This window comes from Crocuta crocuta, unplaced genomic scaffold, assembly GCF_008692635.1.
Source record: "Crocuta crocuta isolate KB4526 unplaced genomic scaffold, BGI_CrCroc_1.0 scaffold323, whole genome shotgun sequence".
Classification (NCBI taxonomy): Eukaryota; Metazoa; Chordata; class Mammalia; order Carnivora; family Hyaenidae; genus Crocuta; species Crocuta crocuta.
In genome coordinates, this window is record NW_027536465.1 from 1,940,996 (window position 1) to 1,959,492 (window position 18,497).

Consider the following 18,497-nt stretch of genomic DNA (forward strand, 5'->3'; position numbering starts at 1 on the left):
CTTCTGCCACCCCCCCCCCCCCACGCCAGCCTGCACACCACCCATGAGGGTGGAGACCTCATGAACAGGATTAGACTTTTATAAAAGAGAGAGACCCCACAGAGGTCCCTGGCCCCGTCCACCATGTGAGGATACAAGAAATCTGACTTGGAAGAGGTTCCTCAGCCACCATTGACCTCAGACTTCCAGCCTGCAGAATTCTGAGAAATAAATTTCTGTTGTTTATAAAGCCCCCCAGTCTGTGTACTTTGTTATGGCAGCCTGGCAGCCCGCACGGAGGGAGACACGGACAAAGACACTAAGTATACACAATATGCCCAAATGAGCAAGCAGGGGAGGGGCACAGAGAGAGAGAGAGAGAGAGAGAGAGAGAGAGAATCTTAAGCAGTTCCATGCTCAGTGCAGAGCTCAACTTGGGGCTCCATCCCACAACCCTGGGATCATAACCTGAGCCGAAGTCAAGAGTTGGGTTCTAACCGACTGAGCCACCCAGGAGCCCCAGAAAGATTACTTTTTAAATTGAGTCTCTCTGAGTAGGAGAGGGGTAATGGTCCAGATCTGGATTCAGGCAGAGCAAAGCTAGTTCTGCGAAGACAAACGCTGGCTGGACACAGTGAGGGAAAGGGACGCTAACGTGGCTGTGAGCAGGAGGGCCATTGTTTCAGAAAGATCCCTGTCTCAGGGTAATGGTGTCAGAGCACAGACGGTGTATTGTCTTTTTGTGGAGTGAGAGAAGCTCATTTATTCCTCTACTTGTTGAAGAGAGAGTGATTTATTGGGGCGCTGGGCTGGCTCAGTTGGGGGAGCATGCAACTCTTGATCTTAGGTTGTGAGTTCAAGCCCCCTGCTGGGTGTGGAGCTTACTTAAAAAAATAGTGAATGATTTCTTCATTCAACAACATTTAAGAAGACAGTAAACAACTATTTATTGAACTCTATGTACCTACCAGTGGTAGGTGGAGCAAGAAATGGAAAGGTAAGAGGCAGCTCCTGCCTTGAAAGAAGTTACGTCTAGTGACATTTTTTTTTAAGAACACCAGTCGGGGCACCTGGGTGGCTCAGTCAGTTAAGTGTCCAATTCTTGATTTTGGCTCAGGTCGTGATCACACAGTTTGTGGGATCAAGCCTCGCACTGGGCTCCAAACTGACAGTGTAGAGCCTGCTTGGGATTCTCTCTCTGCCCTTCCCCTCCCAAAATAAATAAATAAACTTAAAAAAAAAAAAGAACACAAAACATGATAGCCCAAGGGCAAGTGATACCACGCTATGAGCTTCCGGAGGAGGGACAGCGAAGGGAATCAAGGCAAGTTTGACGAGGCAGGTGGCATTTGACCTTCACCGTGCAGGTGTCCAGACCTGTGTGCAAAGAGGAACAGGGCAGGCATTTCTGAAGGGGGAAGTTGTTAGAAGGACAAAGAATGAGCTCTTTGTGTCTCTGTTTCCTTATCTGGAAAGGCATAAAAAGTCTGCTACATTTTCTTTCATTTTTTTTTCTGAAAATCTATCACAGGCTTAAAAGGCAGAAGCCATGACCCGAAATTCACATTACAAGGAGCTTCCTTCTTCAAAGGAAGACGGGAACCCAAAAGGACCTTGTTTGGCTCACTTACAGACACTTGCCTTGTTGAATAATAGGTGTTTGGGGGAAATGAACTTTATATGGTCAAACAAGTGTGAAGATGACTGTGCCTATCAAACCTCAACTCCTATCAAACCTCAACCCATTACTGCAGGTTCACTCAGTGCCTATAATGTGCAAATGTGCAGTCATGCTTCTAAGGTGAGGGATGTGTTTCTTTATGCTTTCCAAGCTCTGTCACCACTAAACTCCTCTATTCCTTGGAGTATCTTATGAAACCTTTTATCCTGTTGAACCTACGTTGGAAGAAGCCACCTTAGCTGATGCTGACTCAGTACGAAGGGTGTTTCACTAGTGATGGTAATATTCCAGGCACTTTTCAATTCCCCATCATGCTTCTTGAGAAAACAAGGATAGTTATCCCATGTTAATGGGCTTCTTTTCAAGTGATTGCAGAAGGAAATTAATGATTGCCGTATATTAGCCCATGTATTGTCATAAACCCCAGGAGACTGGTGTTATTTTTATCTCTGCTTACAGATAAGGAAACTGACACACAGGGAATTTAAGTAACGTGTTCAAGGTCACACAGGCAGGACGGGCAGAACGTGGGGCTTGAAATGGATGGTGTGGTTTCAAAGTCCACGCACAAAACTGCTCTCCCAGCATGCCATCTCTGTACTATGGTAGCTTGGGGAGATCCCTTCATTTTTCTGTACTTAATCTCGTAATAAATGAGAGGAATAATATCTACTCTACTTCCCTGAATTATTGTGAGATCTTGGGGGGGAGGGTGGAGAAAAGCTATAAAAGTACAATGAAAGATTCAGCGTGGTTAGTCTAATATTCAAATGGAGGGGCACTGGGCTGACTCAGTCGGTAGAGCATGGAACTCTTGATCTCAGGGTTGTGAATTCAAGCCCCATATTGGACACAGAGCCAGTTTAAAAAAAAAAAATCAAATGGAGAGATATACTAGATGGCTCATTTTTTAAGTTATATTTTACTTTTTAATTTTATTTATATTTTTAAAAGATTATTTATTTTTGAGAGACAGCATGAGCAGGGGAGGGGCAGAGAGACAGGGAGACACAGAATCTGAAGCAGAACCCAGGCTCCTGGCTCGACGCGGGGCTTGACGCGGGGCTCGAACTCACAAGCCATGAGATCATGATCTGAGCCCAAGTCCGCTACTTAACCGACTGAGCCACCCAGGTGCCTCAGTTATAAGCATTTTAAAGCCATAATTTTTCAGTTGCCTTACACCTATGCTCCACTGTGTTTATTCTATTGCTCTTTTTAAAAAAATGTTTATTTTGAGAGAAAGGGAGAGAGCATGAGGGGAGTAGGGGCAAAGAGAGAGGGAGAGAGAGAGAACCCCAAGCAGGCTCCGTGCTGTCAGCATAAAGCCCGATTCGGGACTCGAACTCATGAGCTGTGATCAAGAGTTGGACGCTTAACCGACTGAGCCGCCCAGGAGCCCCAAAACAGGCCTTCTGCCACTCAAAGTTAACAGCAGGCCTCTGTGGGGGAGGCTTCTTTCACCAAGCTCTTCTTAGTAGCACTTTGTACTTTAGGGTTCTAGGGATCGAAGAGTTTGTATAAACAGAAAAACAAATGTATAAGGTTCAGATTGTTTACATTGTCAAATCAGAGGCATACGTAAATGGCACATGGAGGTTCGCACTGTGAAAACGTGTGAACAATGTGATAGAAGACATCTTTGCGAATAAAACACAAAGGTTTTATTTTATTTATTTATTATTTTTTTTACAGTTATTTATTTTTGAGAGACAGAGACAAGACAGAGCACAAGCAAGGGAGGGGCAGAGAGAGAGGGAGACACAGAATCTGAAACAGGCTCCAGGCTCCGAGCTGTCAGCAGAGCCTGATGTGGGGCTCGAACTCACAGACCGTGAGATCGTGGCCTGAGCATTTGCATTCCACCTACCTCATAGTAGCCCTGGAACGTGAATAATATTGGTTTGTTGCTTTTAAGCTCCTGGTCTAGCCAGGGACACAGATGGGTAAGCAGTTAGGTACAAGGCAACATAGGGTGTGCTTTATCTATTTAAGTTTATTTGAGAGAGTGTGCATGTGTGAATGGGGGAAGGGCAGAGAGAAAGAGAGGGAGGGAGGGAGAGAGAGAATTCCAAGCAGGCTCTGCACTGCCAGGGGGTCACCTAAGTGAACCAGAAGTTTAGGTCTTGAAGGGGGAGGATGGATCCGTTAGACATGAAAAGGATTAAGGGCCTATTAGGCAGAGGTAGGTGGGAAATCCTTGGTGCATCTGGCTCAGAGAAGAGGTGGGCGTTTGGTGAGGCTGATGAGGGGCTGTGTGTGTCATGGAGCTCAGGGTCCAGGGCTCAGGCCTCATGAGAGTTTTAAAGAAAGGTTGACATCTTTAACCTTCAAGGGGAAGCCATGACAAAAGAAGTCTGCTGATGTTTTTTCTCTTGGGTTCCTGGATTCCAGCTGGAGTTAAGACGGCTTTCTGCACTATTTTCAATATTTTAAAAAGTTTAAGGGAAATGATACAGTCATTTCTGTTATGGCCCCCTAGGCTAACCGAAAGGTTATTATATTTTTTCTTCTTGGAAATAACTCATAGGAAGTGTCTTTTTGTTTTCCCAGTTTTATTGAGATGTAATTCACATGTGACATGGTATTTGTTTAAGGTTACAGTGTGACTTGATATATATATAAACAGACAGCAAAATGATCGCCACGGTAAGTTATCATCTATCACCTCACATAGTTACAAATCTTTTTTTCCGTAATGAGATCTTTTAAGCCTACCATCTTAGCGACTTTCAAACGCACAGTACATTCTTGATAACTCTAGTCACCATGTTCTACGTTATGTCCCCCAGGACTTATAACTGGAAGTTTGTATCTTTTGACCTCCTCCACCACTTTGCCTCCCTTCACCCCTCTGGCAACTACCACTGTTCTCTGAATCTATGAGTCTGAAGAATCCAAATTTCTGATTCCCCAGTAAATATATTTTGTTAAGGATATGGAATCTTTTCAAACAGGAAATCCACGAAAGCAAACAAAGCCTAGAGGATACTCTTGATCTTGAAGAGGTTGGGAACCACACGTTTTGATCAGCCCCCTTATTTCACAGATGAGAAAATAGGTCGTGTGGTGTTAAGTGTTAAGTTTGGTAGCAGCAATTCTGCCTACAACTCAGGCCCCCGGCTATGTGTCAGGAATCATTCTCCAGCCCCATAGCAACTCTCTCTTCATGGAAAGCCCATCTAGTGAAGGACACATTATATTTCTCAAATGTCTGAACAAAGGCAAGGAGCAATACACAGTGGTGGAAGTTATAGGGAGGGAAATTTTTGTTTTGTAGAGCAAGAAAATAAAAAAAATTTTTTAAATCAGTTGAAACTGTTTAAAGGGAAGATACTTCCTTGAGAGTGTCTAGAAAAATTGTGAAACAATTAAAATGGAAAAAAAAAAGATTACTGAGTGTCAGATGGTGTGGTAGACCTTTCTGGATTATCTGCATTTATTTATTTATGTTTATTTATTTTGAGAGACAGAGCACAAGTGGGGGAGGGGCAGAGAGAAGGGGAGAGGATCTGAAGTGGGCTCTGTGCTGACAGCAGAGAGCCCAATGTGGTGGGGCAAGAATACGGAAGCTTCATGAATTTGCGTGTCCTCCTTGCTCAGGGGCCATGCTAATCTCTGTATCTTTCCAATCTTAGTACATGTGCTGCTCAAATGAGCACTGGGTTATCTGTTTTTATCAATGGTCTGGACTCCTATGGTCTTGTGACTATTTTACAATTCTGTAAATTGAAGAAAACTGCTAGTAAGGCAAATAGTTCTTGTCCACAGAGACAGAAATAAAATCTTTCTGATCGAGGTGCCATTGACCTCCTCCCACCCCCAGAAGCCGGTTTTGCATTTCACATGTTCATTTCAGCATTCCTGATTGCCTGTCTTTTAAGTGTCTGTTTTTGGGGTCCTTCTGTGGACAGGTTACTGAAACTTTACTCGTTCCCTCATTAATTAATGAGTCAAATAAAATCTTTGATGTGTGTTCACTCTGTAGTTGTCTGAGTCATGATTTTTAAAAAAAATTTTTTTAACGTTTTATTTGTTTCTAGGAGAGAGAGAGAGAGAGAGAGAGAGAGAGAGACAGCGTGAGCAGGGGAGGGTCAGAGAGATAGGGAGTCAGACTCTGAAACAGGCTCCAGGCTCCGAGCTGGCAGTCAGCACAGAGCCCGACGCAGGCCCGAACCCAGGCCCGAACCCACGAACCGCGAGATCATGACCTAAGCGAAAGTCGGACGCTTAACCGATTAAGCCACCCAGGCGCCCCACGATTTTTTTCTTTTTGAAAACAATTCTCTTTAACTAGGTCTTGGATGTTCCATCCCTGGATGTGTTCAGGCAGGAGGTGTATGGCCATCCTTGATCCTTATTCCAGACTCCTGTGGTTCTTTCCAGACTTTAATGTAAAGAGTTGTTCACATCTGTTTCCCTCAGGCGACTCTCTTTTCCTGAGACGCGGGACCCAGCTAATCTGTGCGCACTAATAAAACTTTGTTAAGGGAAGGGGAGATAACGGGGCGCGATTTTCCCACTTACGGCCACCAGGGGGCGCAGAAGCCTTCCTTTACTAACGTAGGGAACCCACCTAGGGAACGCCCGGGGTGGAAGGAAGTGTAGCCCGAAGGGAGGATCAGGGATGAGAATCAGAGCATCCAGCGCGACCGCTTTGAGACCGTATCTTTATGGGAGGCGATGAAGTCAGCCTGGAGCACGCACTGAGATCGCAGAAGAGGGCAAAGTTCTGTTAGAATTACGAAAATATTTACAGCCTTTTAGCCTGAATACATAAAGCCCATTCTTGTCGTGACGTGAGAATTCAGTCCTCGAAAGGCCAGCCCCACTTACCGAGCGCCGCCCTCTGCTGGGTAGGTCACTGGTTCCCAAGGAGGAAGACGAACCGGGAAGAGGGAAGAAAGGGTGGGGAGAGGCGGCGCAAAGACCCCGCCCACCTTTCCGGCCGACCTATCCCACCCGGGAGTCTACACCGCGTAGGAACCGAGCCGGCTTCAGCTTTGCAAATAGATCTCCATACAGCCGTCTCCATCTTACCACCCCGGCTCTTTGCGGTGCGAACCAGCCCCCGCCGGAAACGGAGTCCCCTAGCGAAACCGCGACTCCCGGAGTCGTACAGATGATTAGCGGCAGGTGCCGACTCCAACGCTGGACTGCTCCCGTTTCTCGGAGGGGTCGCGATGGCCACCAGCGTCAAATCCAGTCTTCGCCCCCGCCCCGTCGCGCCCCCAGCGGCACCCCGCAGTCCCCGGGACTGCCAGCTCCGTCCGTCGGAGCGCCCTTCCGAGGGGGGCGGGCCTGACCCTCCCTCCCACCTGCTAGGCGCACAGCGCGTCGCCAGAGTCCTCCGTCCCCAGATCAGTGTGCGGCCGGGCGCGGCACAGTCCGGTGCAGGCCGTGAGCGGCCGTCGGGCGGAGAGGAGGGGCTCTCCCAGGGGCCGCCCTTCTCCACCGCCCCACCCCCTCCCCCCGCCCCANCTCCAGCTCCTTCGGCCCGGCCGGCCGGCCGCCACTTCCGGCCGCTCACCTGGGACGCGCTCACCTGGGACGCGCTCACCTGCCTCCGGGCGCCTGGGCAGCAGGATGAAGGACCGGCTGGAGCAGCTGAGGGCCGTGAGTCCCGCCGTCCCCGGGGACTGTCGGGCCGGGGCAGCCGCTGCGCAGGAGAGGGCCTTCCCTTTGCTCCCCAAATCCGGGCTAGGGAGGGGCGGATCCCCGCGCCAGGCCTGCGCCCCTGGAGTTCCAGCCGCATCCGCGCCCCCTCCACACCCCCTCGCCTCCTCTTCGGAGTCACGTGCCGGTGATTCATCCCTGGGCTGCGATTTCCTTGGATGCCTCCTTCCCTCCCCCCCCAAGCTGGACAGTGTCAGTCCAGAGGTGGGGGCTCCTTGAGCCCAGAGGGGTTCTCTGTGAGGTCAGGGGTCACCTCCACCGGCCTGCTGCCTGGCACTGTGCCCAGGATCAGCCGCCTCCTACCCACCCCTTGTCTCCCTTCGGGGTGGGGGTGGGGGCGCCGAGTCCGGCTGCCCCTCCCCCAGGACCTGCTCAGAGCTCCTGGGTGACCTCTTGAGCTGTGAGCTGGTCACGTGCCAGGATGGGCCCAGCACCTCACCATCCCGAGGTCTATAATTATTAATTTCTCCTTCATCCCCCGGGCAGCTGTGGTCAGGGGCAAAGGATCTGAATGAAGGTAGACTGCTTCCAGCCCAGCCGCACAAAAGCTGTAAAACCTCCAGCTACTTAGTCTTTTGAGACTGTGTTTCCTTATCTGTCAAACGGGGATGATCATCCCTTGGAGATTTGTTATGAGATCAAATGACATAATGGGACTTGATACAGAGAATGGTTAAAGCGTGGGCTTTTTGAGTCATTGACTCACTCAACAAATAATTACTGAGTACATTCTATGGGGCAGGGCCAGTGCTAAGCCCTGGGGATTGCTGAGACACAGACTCTGTCTCTATGGAATTTTAAAATGTAGCCTTTGATAGATACAAAGCAGTCTCTCTTCCTGGGAGCTTGTGAGAAGCATGAAGCTTCGCCCCAGCCTGCACCTACAAAATCAGTCTGATTGCTCTCCAGTCTCCCCAGGGGATGCAGGAACGCATGGATGTTTGGGAAGCATGGGGATGGATAGAACGCGGGTTGCTTCTTGGCTGCACCGCTTACTGGCTGTCCCTCCACCTCTGAGCCCAAGTTTTTTTTTTTTTTTTTTTTTTTAATTTCTACGAGAGAGAGAGAGAGCGAGCAGGGGAGGGTCAGAGAGAGAGGGAGTCACAGACTGAAACAGGCTCCAGGCTCTGAGCTGGCAGTCAGCACAGAGCCCGACGCGGAGCTCGAACCCACGAACCGCGAGATCATGACCTAAGCGAAAGTCGGACGCCTAACCGACTAAGCCACCCAGGCGCCCCTCTGAGCCCAAGTTTTGACGTCTGTGAAGTGCGTGGTTGTGAGGACTAAAAGCAAGGGAGCACACGGAGTTCTTTGCAAGATGCAGGGCACGTGTAGGATTAATAGCTGGTTAAATACTCTGCCGATGGCTGTAAAAGCTCTTTGGGCAGAAATACAGGTCTGGTACAGGCACTGCTGTTGAGATGCTGTGACAGTCGCTTTTCTTTCTCTTGCCTTATCCTGGGTAAGACCTTTGACCTGCTCTGGGTCATAACGCTGCAGAGGAGGTGACGGTGATGGGGAAGTTGAGAGAAGAAAGAGGGCAGCTGCAGATGTGGGNCCTCCCTGCCTCCTGCTTTCTCTATGTCATCAGAGCTTCATAACATCCCCTTTACGGACAGGGCAGATTTTTATTTCCCCTATTATTATTATTTTTTTATACAAGAGGCAAGTAGAGCTCAGCTTGGGTAGGAGGGGTGTTGCAGGTCCCAGAGCTGGTCATGGGCACAGCCCGATGGGGAACCCAGTCTCCTGATGCTGTCCACTGTACTCCTTCCCTGAGGCTTGCTGGTTGGGGAGGCAGAAAGGAAAGAGGAACGTGGTTTTGAAGATCTTTCTGTATCAGCCAGCACATCCAGCAATCACAAAACAGTGCGGAACTGAACAGCAGGCGCAGGCGACTCCCTTCCTTGTGTTAGGAAATCCATTTCCAGAGGAAGATAGCCCACAGCCCCTTTCGAACCCACTGTCAACAAATAGCAAAGAGCCTTGAGTTCAGAGCATCAGTTCAGTTTGCCAGGAAAGCCAAGCAAGTCCCTTGGCTTCCTCAAGCCTCAGTATTGCCCTCCGGGCAGGGCTTTGCCTCTGGGGGAGGGGAAAGCCACTCTGGAGACTGGGCACTTGTGGGCTGCTGTTCTGAAATCACAGGTTTTGGAGCAGGGACATGGCTGGTGGTGCCCAGCAAAGGGGACCAGGCTACAGGTTCAGAGGTTCTGATGGTTGCCTTGTTTGCCACTTTGTAGCCTTTACCTCTCTGCTTCTCCCTTCCCCTTTTGTAAAACAAGAAGTTTGGTTTATCTCAGAAGCCCCTTCTGGCAATACTGATGTTTTCCACATAGACCATTGTTAAAGTTTGTATGGGTTTTGGTTTCTAGTCGACCACCACCCCCCCCACCACCCCCCAGTCTCCCTCCAGGAGAGGGATGCCTTCACTGCAACAAGATAACCATCTCTGATTACTTTCATCAGTGAAAGACATTGGTTACCCTGTTCAAGAAGCCAGTTTCACACTGAGCAGCCTGTGTAATCTCCTCTGTGGCATCTTTCTAAAGCTTTGGGGGAGGTGAGGTGTGCAGGAGATTAGCCTTCCTCTGCTTGGATACCAGGAGTAGATGTGAAGTTGATGGGTAGAAATAAGGACTCTACACGAAAGCATTCTCAGTAGTCAGAGCTGCCCAGGGACGGACTGGGCTGGCCAGACAGGTCGGGAACCCTCAAGCCTGGGGCGAGGCAGGAAGCTTGTGGGGTGTCGAATTTTCTAGGAATTTGAGCGGCTCTTTGAGGGTGGAGAGGCCAACAAAGAGTTTTCAGGCCCTCATCCACCTTGAGGATGTGTGGTTCTCTAAAATGCTTTGTTGTGTGTGTGTGTGTGTGTGTGTGTGTGTGTGTGAGCCTGTGTTAGGCCCTGTGAAGCTCTTGGGTTTCTAGGACCGGGGTCTCAGAGTTGCACCTGTAAAGTGGGTCATTGTATCTTCCCCATAGGGCTGTTGTGGAGGTCAAATGAAATAATCCAAGATAACAATCCACCATTGTGCATGCGCGTTCCCCAACTTGACCTGCCGGGAGCAGCATCCACACTGAAGGCACATACCTTCCCAAGGCCATGGTCTTGCATGACTCATCTCTTGCATTGCTCTTCCTGGTAGGCTTCCTCAACAGCCTACTTCTTTAGGGAGTAGGACAGGCTTGCCAGGAATGCACAGTGTCTACCCCCGGCCCGTGTCACAAGCTGATTTCTTACTAGCTGAACTTTGGATCTACTGAGTCCCCACAGTTCCCATCCAGGGACCTCTTGCCTGGCTCTCTCTTCTTTTTCTTTTTTTAATTTTTTAATGTTTTTTATTTATTTCTGAGAGAGAGAGAGAGAGAGAGAGACAGTGTGAACAGGGGAGGGTCAGAGAGAGGGAGACACAGAATCTGAAGTAGGCTTCAGGCTCCGAGCTGTCAGCACAGAGCCCGACGCGGGGCTCGAACCCACAAACCGTGAGATCATGACCTGAGCCGAAGTCGGACGCTCAACCAACTGAGCCACGCAGGCATCCCGCCTGGTTCTCTTTTCATTCAGCAAACGTTTACAGAGCACCTACTATGGCCTAAGCCCTGCGATAGGTGCAGGGTTATAATGGTGATTACCAGGTGATTACCTGGATGGTAGAAGTTCACAGTCACATAGGGAGATACACAAGAAGCAGAAAGTGATGATACTGTGTGGGAAGACCTTGTCGCCTGGGGACGAGATGCTAGGGAGTGCAGGGTGTTGCCTAGAAGTGATACTTGAGCTCAGGTCTTGTTAAGATCAAGTCCAATCTCTTCAAGGCACATAGAGTCTCCTGAGAGGCAAGGATCCTGGATTTTCTCAGCCACTCTCTCAGTGGTGAGTGCCCCACGAATTCACCATGATCAGTGCTTTTGGACTTGCATGCACTGGGGCACACTCATCCTCCTCCTTCCTGACTTCTTCCTGCTGGAGAGCACGCTAGGCAGAATTATTACATGAGGTTCTGGTCTTGAAGGGTAAATGATCATGTATGAAAAAACTCGCCAGTTAAAGGTAGATAATGATAGCAGAGAAGCCAGTGATGTAGGGAAAAGAGGTCAAGAACTCTGGACCCTCTGGGGTTGGTCTACAGAGGACTGTAAAGAACGTGGGATACACCGGCCCCTACAAGGCAAGTGCTAATAGGGATGCACTAATGAAATCAACTACCCAGGACTCTAAAAGTCTAAAAGACTTTTTATTCGTTCTGTTCTGTCTTGTGTCTTGCTGCCTCTTGAAGGGCTCCTTGGCCTCCTGCTGCATTTGACGGTCCGGATCTCTGTGGGATCAGAGGTCCTGATGTTAACCGTTAGAGTATAACCTCCTCGGAATCATGGGGCTGTACTTCTCCTTTAAAGCTTAATTCGTTTAATACATAGATATTGACATTTAATACATAGATATTGAGCCCCTGCCGGGTGCCGGGTGCTTTGGATCCTAACCAAATCTTAACATCCTGACTTGAGAATCTCTTCATTGAGATTCCACTTAAGAACCTTTTCATTGAGATTCTGTACTTTAGTGATAAGATTTCTCACTGGTCTGTGATTTCTTCCTGGGAGGGTTGGCCCCCACCCCCGCGGGAGAGCAATTTAGGTGGAGCAGACTGGGAGGCCAGGGTTAAGATGAGTAACAGGGGATTGAGCAGGGATTATGGACTCATCAGGCCGAGGCCAGAAGAGAAACCGCTTGGATGAGGGAAGGGGATTAGTTTTATTTTTGTTCCTGTGAGTGAGGGGGAGGCCGGGGCCTGGCAGAAGCCGGGGCGCCCTCTCTCCCTTCCCCTACTGTCAGAATTCCTACCCATCTTCCAAAACGCATTCTTTCCCCTTACCCTCCCTTATTGCCTCCTAGAATATTCTCCCTCCATTCCAGCTGCCCATCAGGGGCCGAATATCACCTTGCAGCAAATACCTTTCTCCTATTAGGCCTGTGGGGTTTCTGTCACCATGGAGTAGGCTTGATACCACCTTCCTTTGTTTTTTCAAGAGTTGGACTCTTTGCCTCCCAAGTCCTATTGTCCTTAAGGTTGATGCTTCTGGGGGCGCCTGGCTGGCTCAGTCTGTAAAGCGTGCGACTCTTGATCTCTGGGTTTTGAGTTAAAGCCTCACATTGGGTGTAGAGGTTACCTAAAAATAAAATCTTAAGAAAAAAAAAAGAGTGATGGTTCTGTTCCTTGTTGTCACTGTGTCATCAACTGCAGTACAATTGATCATTTATTGAGCAGCTACGTACTATTTGATGGGTCTTGTGTTAGGTGCCCTCCATACGTTGTCTCTAATCCTTGCAACCATGCAAGGGAAGGTGGCGTTTTACATTATTCCCATTTCACAGGTAAGGAAATTGAGGCTCAGATTTGATGGAGATCCCCAGCGGGGAAAAGCTGGGATCAAGATTGAACATGTCTGTTTTGTTTTTTGTTTTTTGTTTTTATCTCCCTGCACTTTGTTTGATCATCTGCCCATCTGCACCGCATACTTCTTGATGTAGTGGCAGAAAGGATATTCCTCTGGGGCCCCAGTGCCTAGCGTTCCGCATGGTAGCTATTTACTAAATGTTTATCTGACTGGTTATTGACTAATCGACAGCTTGGCCCCTCCACATCCCTTGCTCATCGTTAGGACTCACTCTTCTCTCTCGATTCCTTGTGGGGTGGAGATGGGCAGCGTTTACTCAGGGAGCCCGTGAATTTGCTAATGAAGCCAGAGGTCACTGGTTCCATCCTCAAGGACAAGGGCGGATGAATTCCAAGGCTCCTAGCTATTCCTAAACCCTCATGGCGATCGCCCCATTCAGAAAGACAATGAAGGAGAAGGTGTGGATGTCATGGTGAAAAGCTAACTACCCCATTTTTCCTCTGGAAAAATTTAATACTTTTTTTTTAATTTTTAATTTTTTTTTTTTTTTGAGAGAGAGAAAGTGTGAGAGCAGGGGAGGGGCAGAGAGAGAGAAAGGGAGAGAGAGAATCCCAGGCAGGATCCATGCTGTCAGCACAGAGCCCGACACGGGGCTTGAACTCACAAACAATGACATTATGACCTGAGCCAAAATCAAGAGCTGGACACCTAACTGACTGAGACACCCAGTTTCTCAACAAATCTTACATGTTTCTCAACACTCCACCACAGGGAAGCCTCCAGACCCTGAGCTGACTGCATTTGCCATCCCACGAACTTTGTATCTTCATGACAGCAGGGGCCCGGGGTTTCAGAGGCCGCCTGCCCGGTTGTTGTCTGCTGTGTGAGGGAGCACAGACCATGCAGGCCTCGTTCTCCTTGGACTTCCCACCGTCCAGCCCACAGTGGAGAGAGCCACACACCACACTGTCCACTGAATGAATGGGCACGTTCTGCAGACGAGCTTGCTTGGGGAGCCTCTAATCCTTGAGGGGCCTTACCTGCAGCCGCTTTAATATCCGGCCTCTGCAGCTTCCTGCCCTGACCAGTCTCCACGGTCAGGTCAGCCTGTTTTCTGGCATTGGGCCATTTCCATGGCAACCTCCCCCTGACGGGAAGGCCGTCAGGACAGTTCAACCTAAGGACATCAGTGGAATGCATGCTTTTAATTTGGACGAATGTTAGACTTAAAAGTCACCAAGGCACCACAGGGAGTCCCTGCCCACCCCCACCTGGTTTCCTCCCTTCTTGACCCCTTCCATTATAATGGTACGTTTGTCAAAACCGAGGGACCGATGTTGGCACGATACTCTTCTCTCAACTCCGGACTTGATTTCGATTCCACTCATTTCCCCATGAACGGCCCTTTCTCTGACCTGGGGTCCAATCCCGGACACCACGTCGCAGTTAGGTGTCGTGCTGTCTTAGCCTGCCCTGGCCTGTGTTGGTTCCCCAGGCTTTCCTCGTTTCCATGGCCTTGTCCGTTCGTTCAGCTCCTGTGTTTTCATGCTTCAGAAGTGTGTTTCCAGTGGCCGGCACTGCCCCTGGCGAGCGGTAGGTGTGGGAGGCATTGCTCCTCAGTGGTTGACAGCGAGGGCAGCCTGCTGCCCGGGCTCTGCCACTCCGGCTCCGGCAGTCACCATCTGCACCATCTCGGGCAGGGTGCTTGACGTCTTTATGCCTTAATTTTCTCAGCTGTAAGACGCGGAGGGTCCCCAGAAGATTGTAGAGATTAAATGGTATATATAAAGTGCATGCCCTAGGAGAATCCTCAGCCCCTGTGGATAACATCAGTAGATGTTACCTAATATATAGTGAAGTGTTTTCTAGAAGGATCATGATGGGAGGGGGCTTGTGGCACGGGGGCTGGGGCTGAGTAGAGAAGAAGAGGTTATTAGTTCTTCGTGCTGCATCCCTGAGAACTGGGGGCTGTGGGTGTTGAGCCAGGGGGTGGGGTGGCGAGGGAGAGGAAGTCAGAAAAGAGCCAAGAAAGCTGGAGTAGGGGAGGAAGAATGTCCCAGAAAGAAATCATGAGCCAATGAGAAGCCTCATCACTAAAGAACAGAATCGCAATGGACTCTCCAGGAGGAAGCAGAAGATACTCTTTCAATGTCTTTGGCTCCTGGGATGAGAGAGAAAGGAGGAGAAAGATGTGGTCTTCTTATTCCAGTGGCCTTCCCGGAGGTATCCTTTGGGTAAATTCACTCATCTTTCAAAATTTCCCTGAGGAGTCACCTTTGCACACATTATTCTATAGGCTTCCATCCTCCCCAGGCTCTGCCTTGGATTCCGGTGAGGTTGGGCACCCGGTCTTCTAGGTGTGTGATTCCTTGTCTTAAGTGCTGTCCTCACTCACCACGTGGGGTTGTGATGACCCGTGTGGCTCTCATCAGAGACAGGGAGGTCCTGGAGAGCAGGAGCTGCTGAGTTTGGTCTATGCTTCGGCAAATGAAGGAGTGAATGGACCTTGTAGTGGGAGGGAGGCTGTGTGCATGTGGTGGCTGTTAGGAGACCCCAGCATCTCTCTACCTTAATACGCTGTGAATTCAGTGGGTTGGACCAGATAATGGTTCCATCCTGTCTTTGTTCCGTACTAGCCTTGTGATTCTGGGTGAGTTAATCTCCCTACCACAGATTCCCCATCTGTATGGACAACCCCTACCCAGAGTACATTTTTTTCCCTCCTCTTTTTTTTTAATTTATTCCTTTTGAGAGAGAGAGAGAGGGAAGGAGAGGGGGGTAAGGTCAGAGAAAGGGCGACAGAGAATCCCAGGGAGAGTCAATGCTGTCAGCACAGAGCCTGATGGGGGGCTTGATCCCACCATCCTGGGATCACGACCAGAGCCAAAATCAAAAGTCAGACATTTAGGTGACTGAGCCACACAGGCGCCCCTCCCTTCTCCTTTTCTTTCCGTGAACTTTCATCCCTTTTTCCTGTTCCTTCTCAGACTTAGCTCAGGTCCTGAGAAGCAAAAACAGGTAGGAATTAACACGGCACCTGGGGATGAAACTTCAATGATTTTTTTTTAATTTTTTTTTTTTTAATTTCTAGGAGAGAGAGAGAGCGTGAGCAGGGGAGGGTCAGAGAGAGAGGGAGTCACAGACTGAAACAGGCTCCAGGCTCTGAGCTGGCAGTCAGCACAGAGCCCGACGCGGGGCCCAAACCCACGAACCGCGAGATCATGACCTAAGCGAAAGTCAGACGCTCAACCGACTAAGCCACCCAGGCACCCCAAAACTTCAATGATTTTTATATGCAATGAGCAGAATGCAAAGTCTCTTTAAACACATGTAGGAGATTAAAAAATACTGACCATGTATAAAGGTATGAAGAGATGTCCAGTTGTACAGAATATTAAGTCTAGTCGGCCATCTTCCCTGACAATGGCTAATAGCCCTCCCAGGGTTACCAGCTTTGGAAATTTAAAACACCTTTCTAAATAACTCTTGGGTTTAAAAAGTCAAAATGGGGACACCTGGGTGGCTCAGTCAGTTGCGTGTCCAACTCTAGATTTGGGCTTAGGTCATGATCTCAGGCTCGTGAGATCGAGCCCCGTGTTGGGCTTTGCGCTGTGTGGAGTGGAGCCTTCTTGGGATTCTCCCTCTCTCTCCTTCTGCCCCTCTTCCCTGCTCTCACTCTAAAATTAACACATAAAAAAATAAAGTTAAAAAAAGAGCCAAAGTGGAAATGACAAAATATTTAGAAACGAATGATAATAAAAGTGGTAAATGTCAACATTTGTGAGACTGTAGCAGAAGCAAAATTCAGAGAGAGCTTTTTTTTCTTTAAATGCATATTCTAAAAAAAGGATTTCTTCAAATAAATGATCTAAAGTTTCAGTTCACTTTGAGGGACTGGCTGTCACCGCCTGAGAATTGGCGTTAGAATCACACCTTTGGTAGAAACTCTCTTCAGAGGAAACAGGCCTGACTCTCTGCTTGGTGGCATTGGGCTCGGGCATTTAATCCGTACCCAGCACGCCTCTCAACGTTTCACATGGGTTAACTAATGTACTCCTCACCACGGTTCCCTGAGCAGATTACTCATGTTGCAGATGAGGGAAACCCCATGCCACAGAGAGGTTCCCTGACTTCATGTTGCAAATGAGGAAACCGTGCCACAGAGAGGTTCCCTGACTTGTCTGAGATCACACAGCTACTAAGTGGCCTAGCTGGGTTCTCAACTCAGGCTGTGGGGTGCATCAGTGTATCTCCACATACGTGCATAGGGCTTCCAGGATTTACGTGCCCCGGTAACTTTTTTGTTCATGCGTATAGGTGAGTCCAGTTGCAATTTACTAGGCTTGCGGCATCCCCTGAAATAAGTGGGGGTGTGTTACCAGCCAGAGTGGGAGGGGCGTCTTCGGCTAGAGCCTGGAGGGGAAGAACTGGGGCCCAGGTTTCCCCAGACCTGCTTTTGCATCACCGCCTCCAACCTACCAGCTGAAGCACCTCGGACGCGTGATTTCACCTAATTGAGAAGTCGCTTCGGCTGTCAACGGAAGCAGTAACGTTCATCCGTTGGGGTTGATGTGAGAGTGAAGTAATACACGTGCAGCCACAAGAGCGTCTGCCACAAAACACACTTGTGCTCCTGGGGAGCAGTATAGTTATGGCAGAATGCGGGGCGTGGGGTCATCAGGAACGTTGTCTCTTGTCTGGTGTCCACCTACTGGCTGGCCTTGGGCTCATCTGCCAGTGGGTCCCCACCCCTCAGTTCTTCTTTTCCCAGCAGGGCCAGTTGGGGCCCCAGATGGCTCATCGAGGAGCCGTCTGGAAAGTAAAGGTGCAGGGCTCACTCGGGTCTTCTTCTTCGTCAGTTTCCTCCTGATTCATCTGACAAGGGTGTTGAGGAAGATGTAGTTCATGNACTGGGTGTGTAAGTGGGGAGCAGAGAACACTGAGCACCTATTGAGAGCCGACTCGCTTACTCCGAATCCCTGGCTCTCTTAATCGAAGAAGAGGGACTGGAAAAACCAGATGCTGGGCAGTGTGGCACAGGCGTGCGTGCGTGTGTGTTTGCAACCCCTGTCAGCGGTGGTGGTTGTCTCTGGGAATCCGCAGACCCTCACTCTGGGGGCAGTCAGGTGGGGACAGGGCAGCAGGGATGAGGGATGGCACACACCGCTGTCTGTTTGAATTTATTGGGAGGAAATCTGGGTTTATGAAGAGGCCTGTATGCCTCCCCCAGCAAAGAGCTGTTCCTGTGTGGGGGAGGGGCCCTTGCTAGTGCCAGGGGGCCCCGCCCCCGCCAGCCACAATCCTTTAATACCCCACTGCGGGCAGTTAAGGACCAGATGTCCCTTCCCAGTCCAGACTGCTTGCTGGTGCCTTCCCCTCACCCCGGAACATTCCAGAGAGCTCCAGGGCCTTCTGCCTTGTCCGGGGACCCCGAGGAGCGAATTGGTGTCGTCTTCATCTGGGACGGCTCCCTTTTCCTTCCTTCCTTTATCCCTTCCTTCTGTCTTGTTGCTCTGATTTGTACGATCCTTGAGGAATTGCTGGTGATTTAAACTTATATTGCAGCAGGTTGTTTTTCTTAAAATCTCGACTGGAGGTGTAGTCGACACACAATGTTAACCCAGTTACAGGCATTAAGACACGGTGATATGACAAGTCCGTGCATTACGCAGCGCTCACCACGGTGACTGTAGCTACCCTTTGTCACCACACGATGTAATTACCCTAGTGACTATGTTCCCTATGCCATACCTTTCATCTCCGTGACTTA

The 18,497-nt window shown here is 49.5% G+C and overlaps 1 protein-coding gene and 1 non-coding gene across 2 annotated transcripts in view; one reads left to right on the top strand and one right to left on the bottom strand.

Annotated features, from left to right (window-relative positions):
* Nucleotides 1-5,218: 5,218 nt before the first annotated feature.
* Nucleotides 5,219-5,322, bottom strand: LOC144218931 (U6 spliceosomal RNA). The gene has a single exon (XR_013331289.1). It is a non-coding gene; the product is annotated as a U6 spliceosomal RNA (small nuclear RNA).
* A 1,825-nt stretch (nt 5,323-7,147) lies between these two features.
* STX3 (syntaxin 3) overlaps nt 7,148-18,497 on the top strand; it is a 40,154-nt gene continuing 28,804 nt past the window's right edge. The window contains exon 1 of the mRNA XM_077748927.1: nt 7,148-7,276. Coding sequence (XP_077605053.1) covers nt 7,247-7,276 — 30 coding nt within the window. The 5' untranslated portion in view covers nt 7,148-7,246. The remainder of the gene's footprint in view (nt 7,277-18,497) is intronic.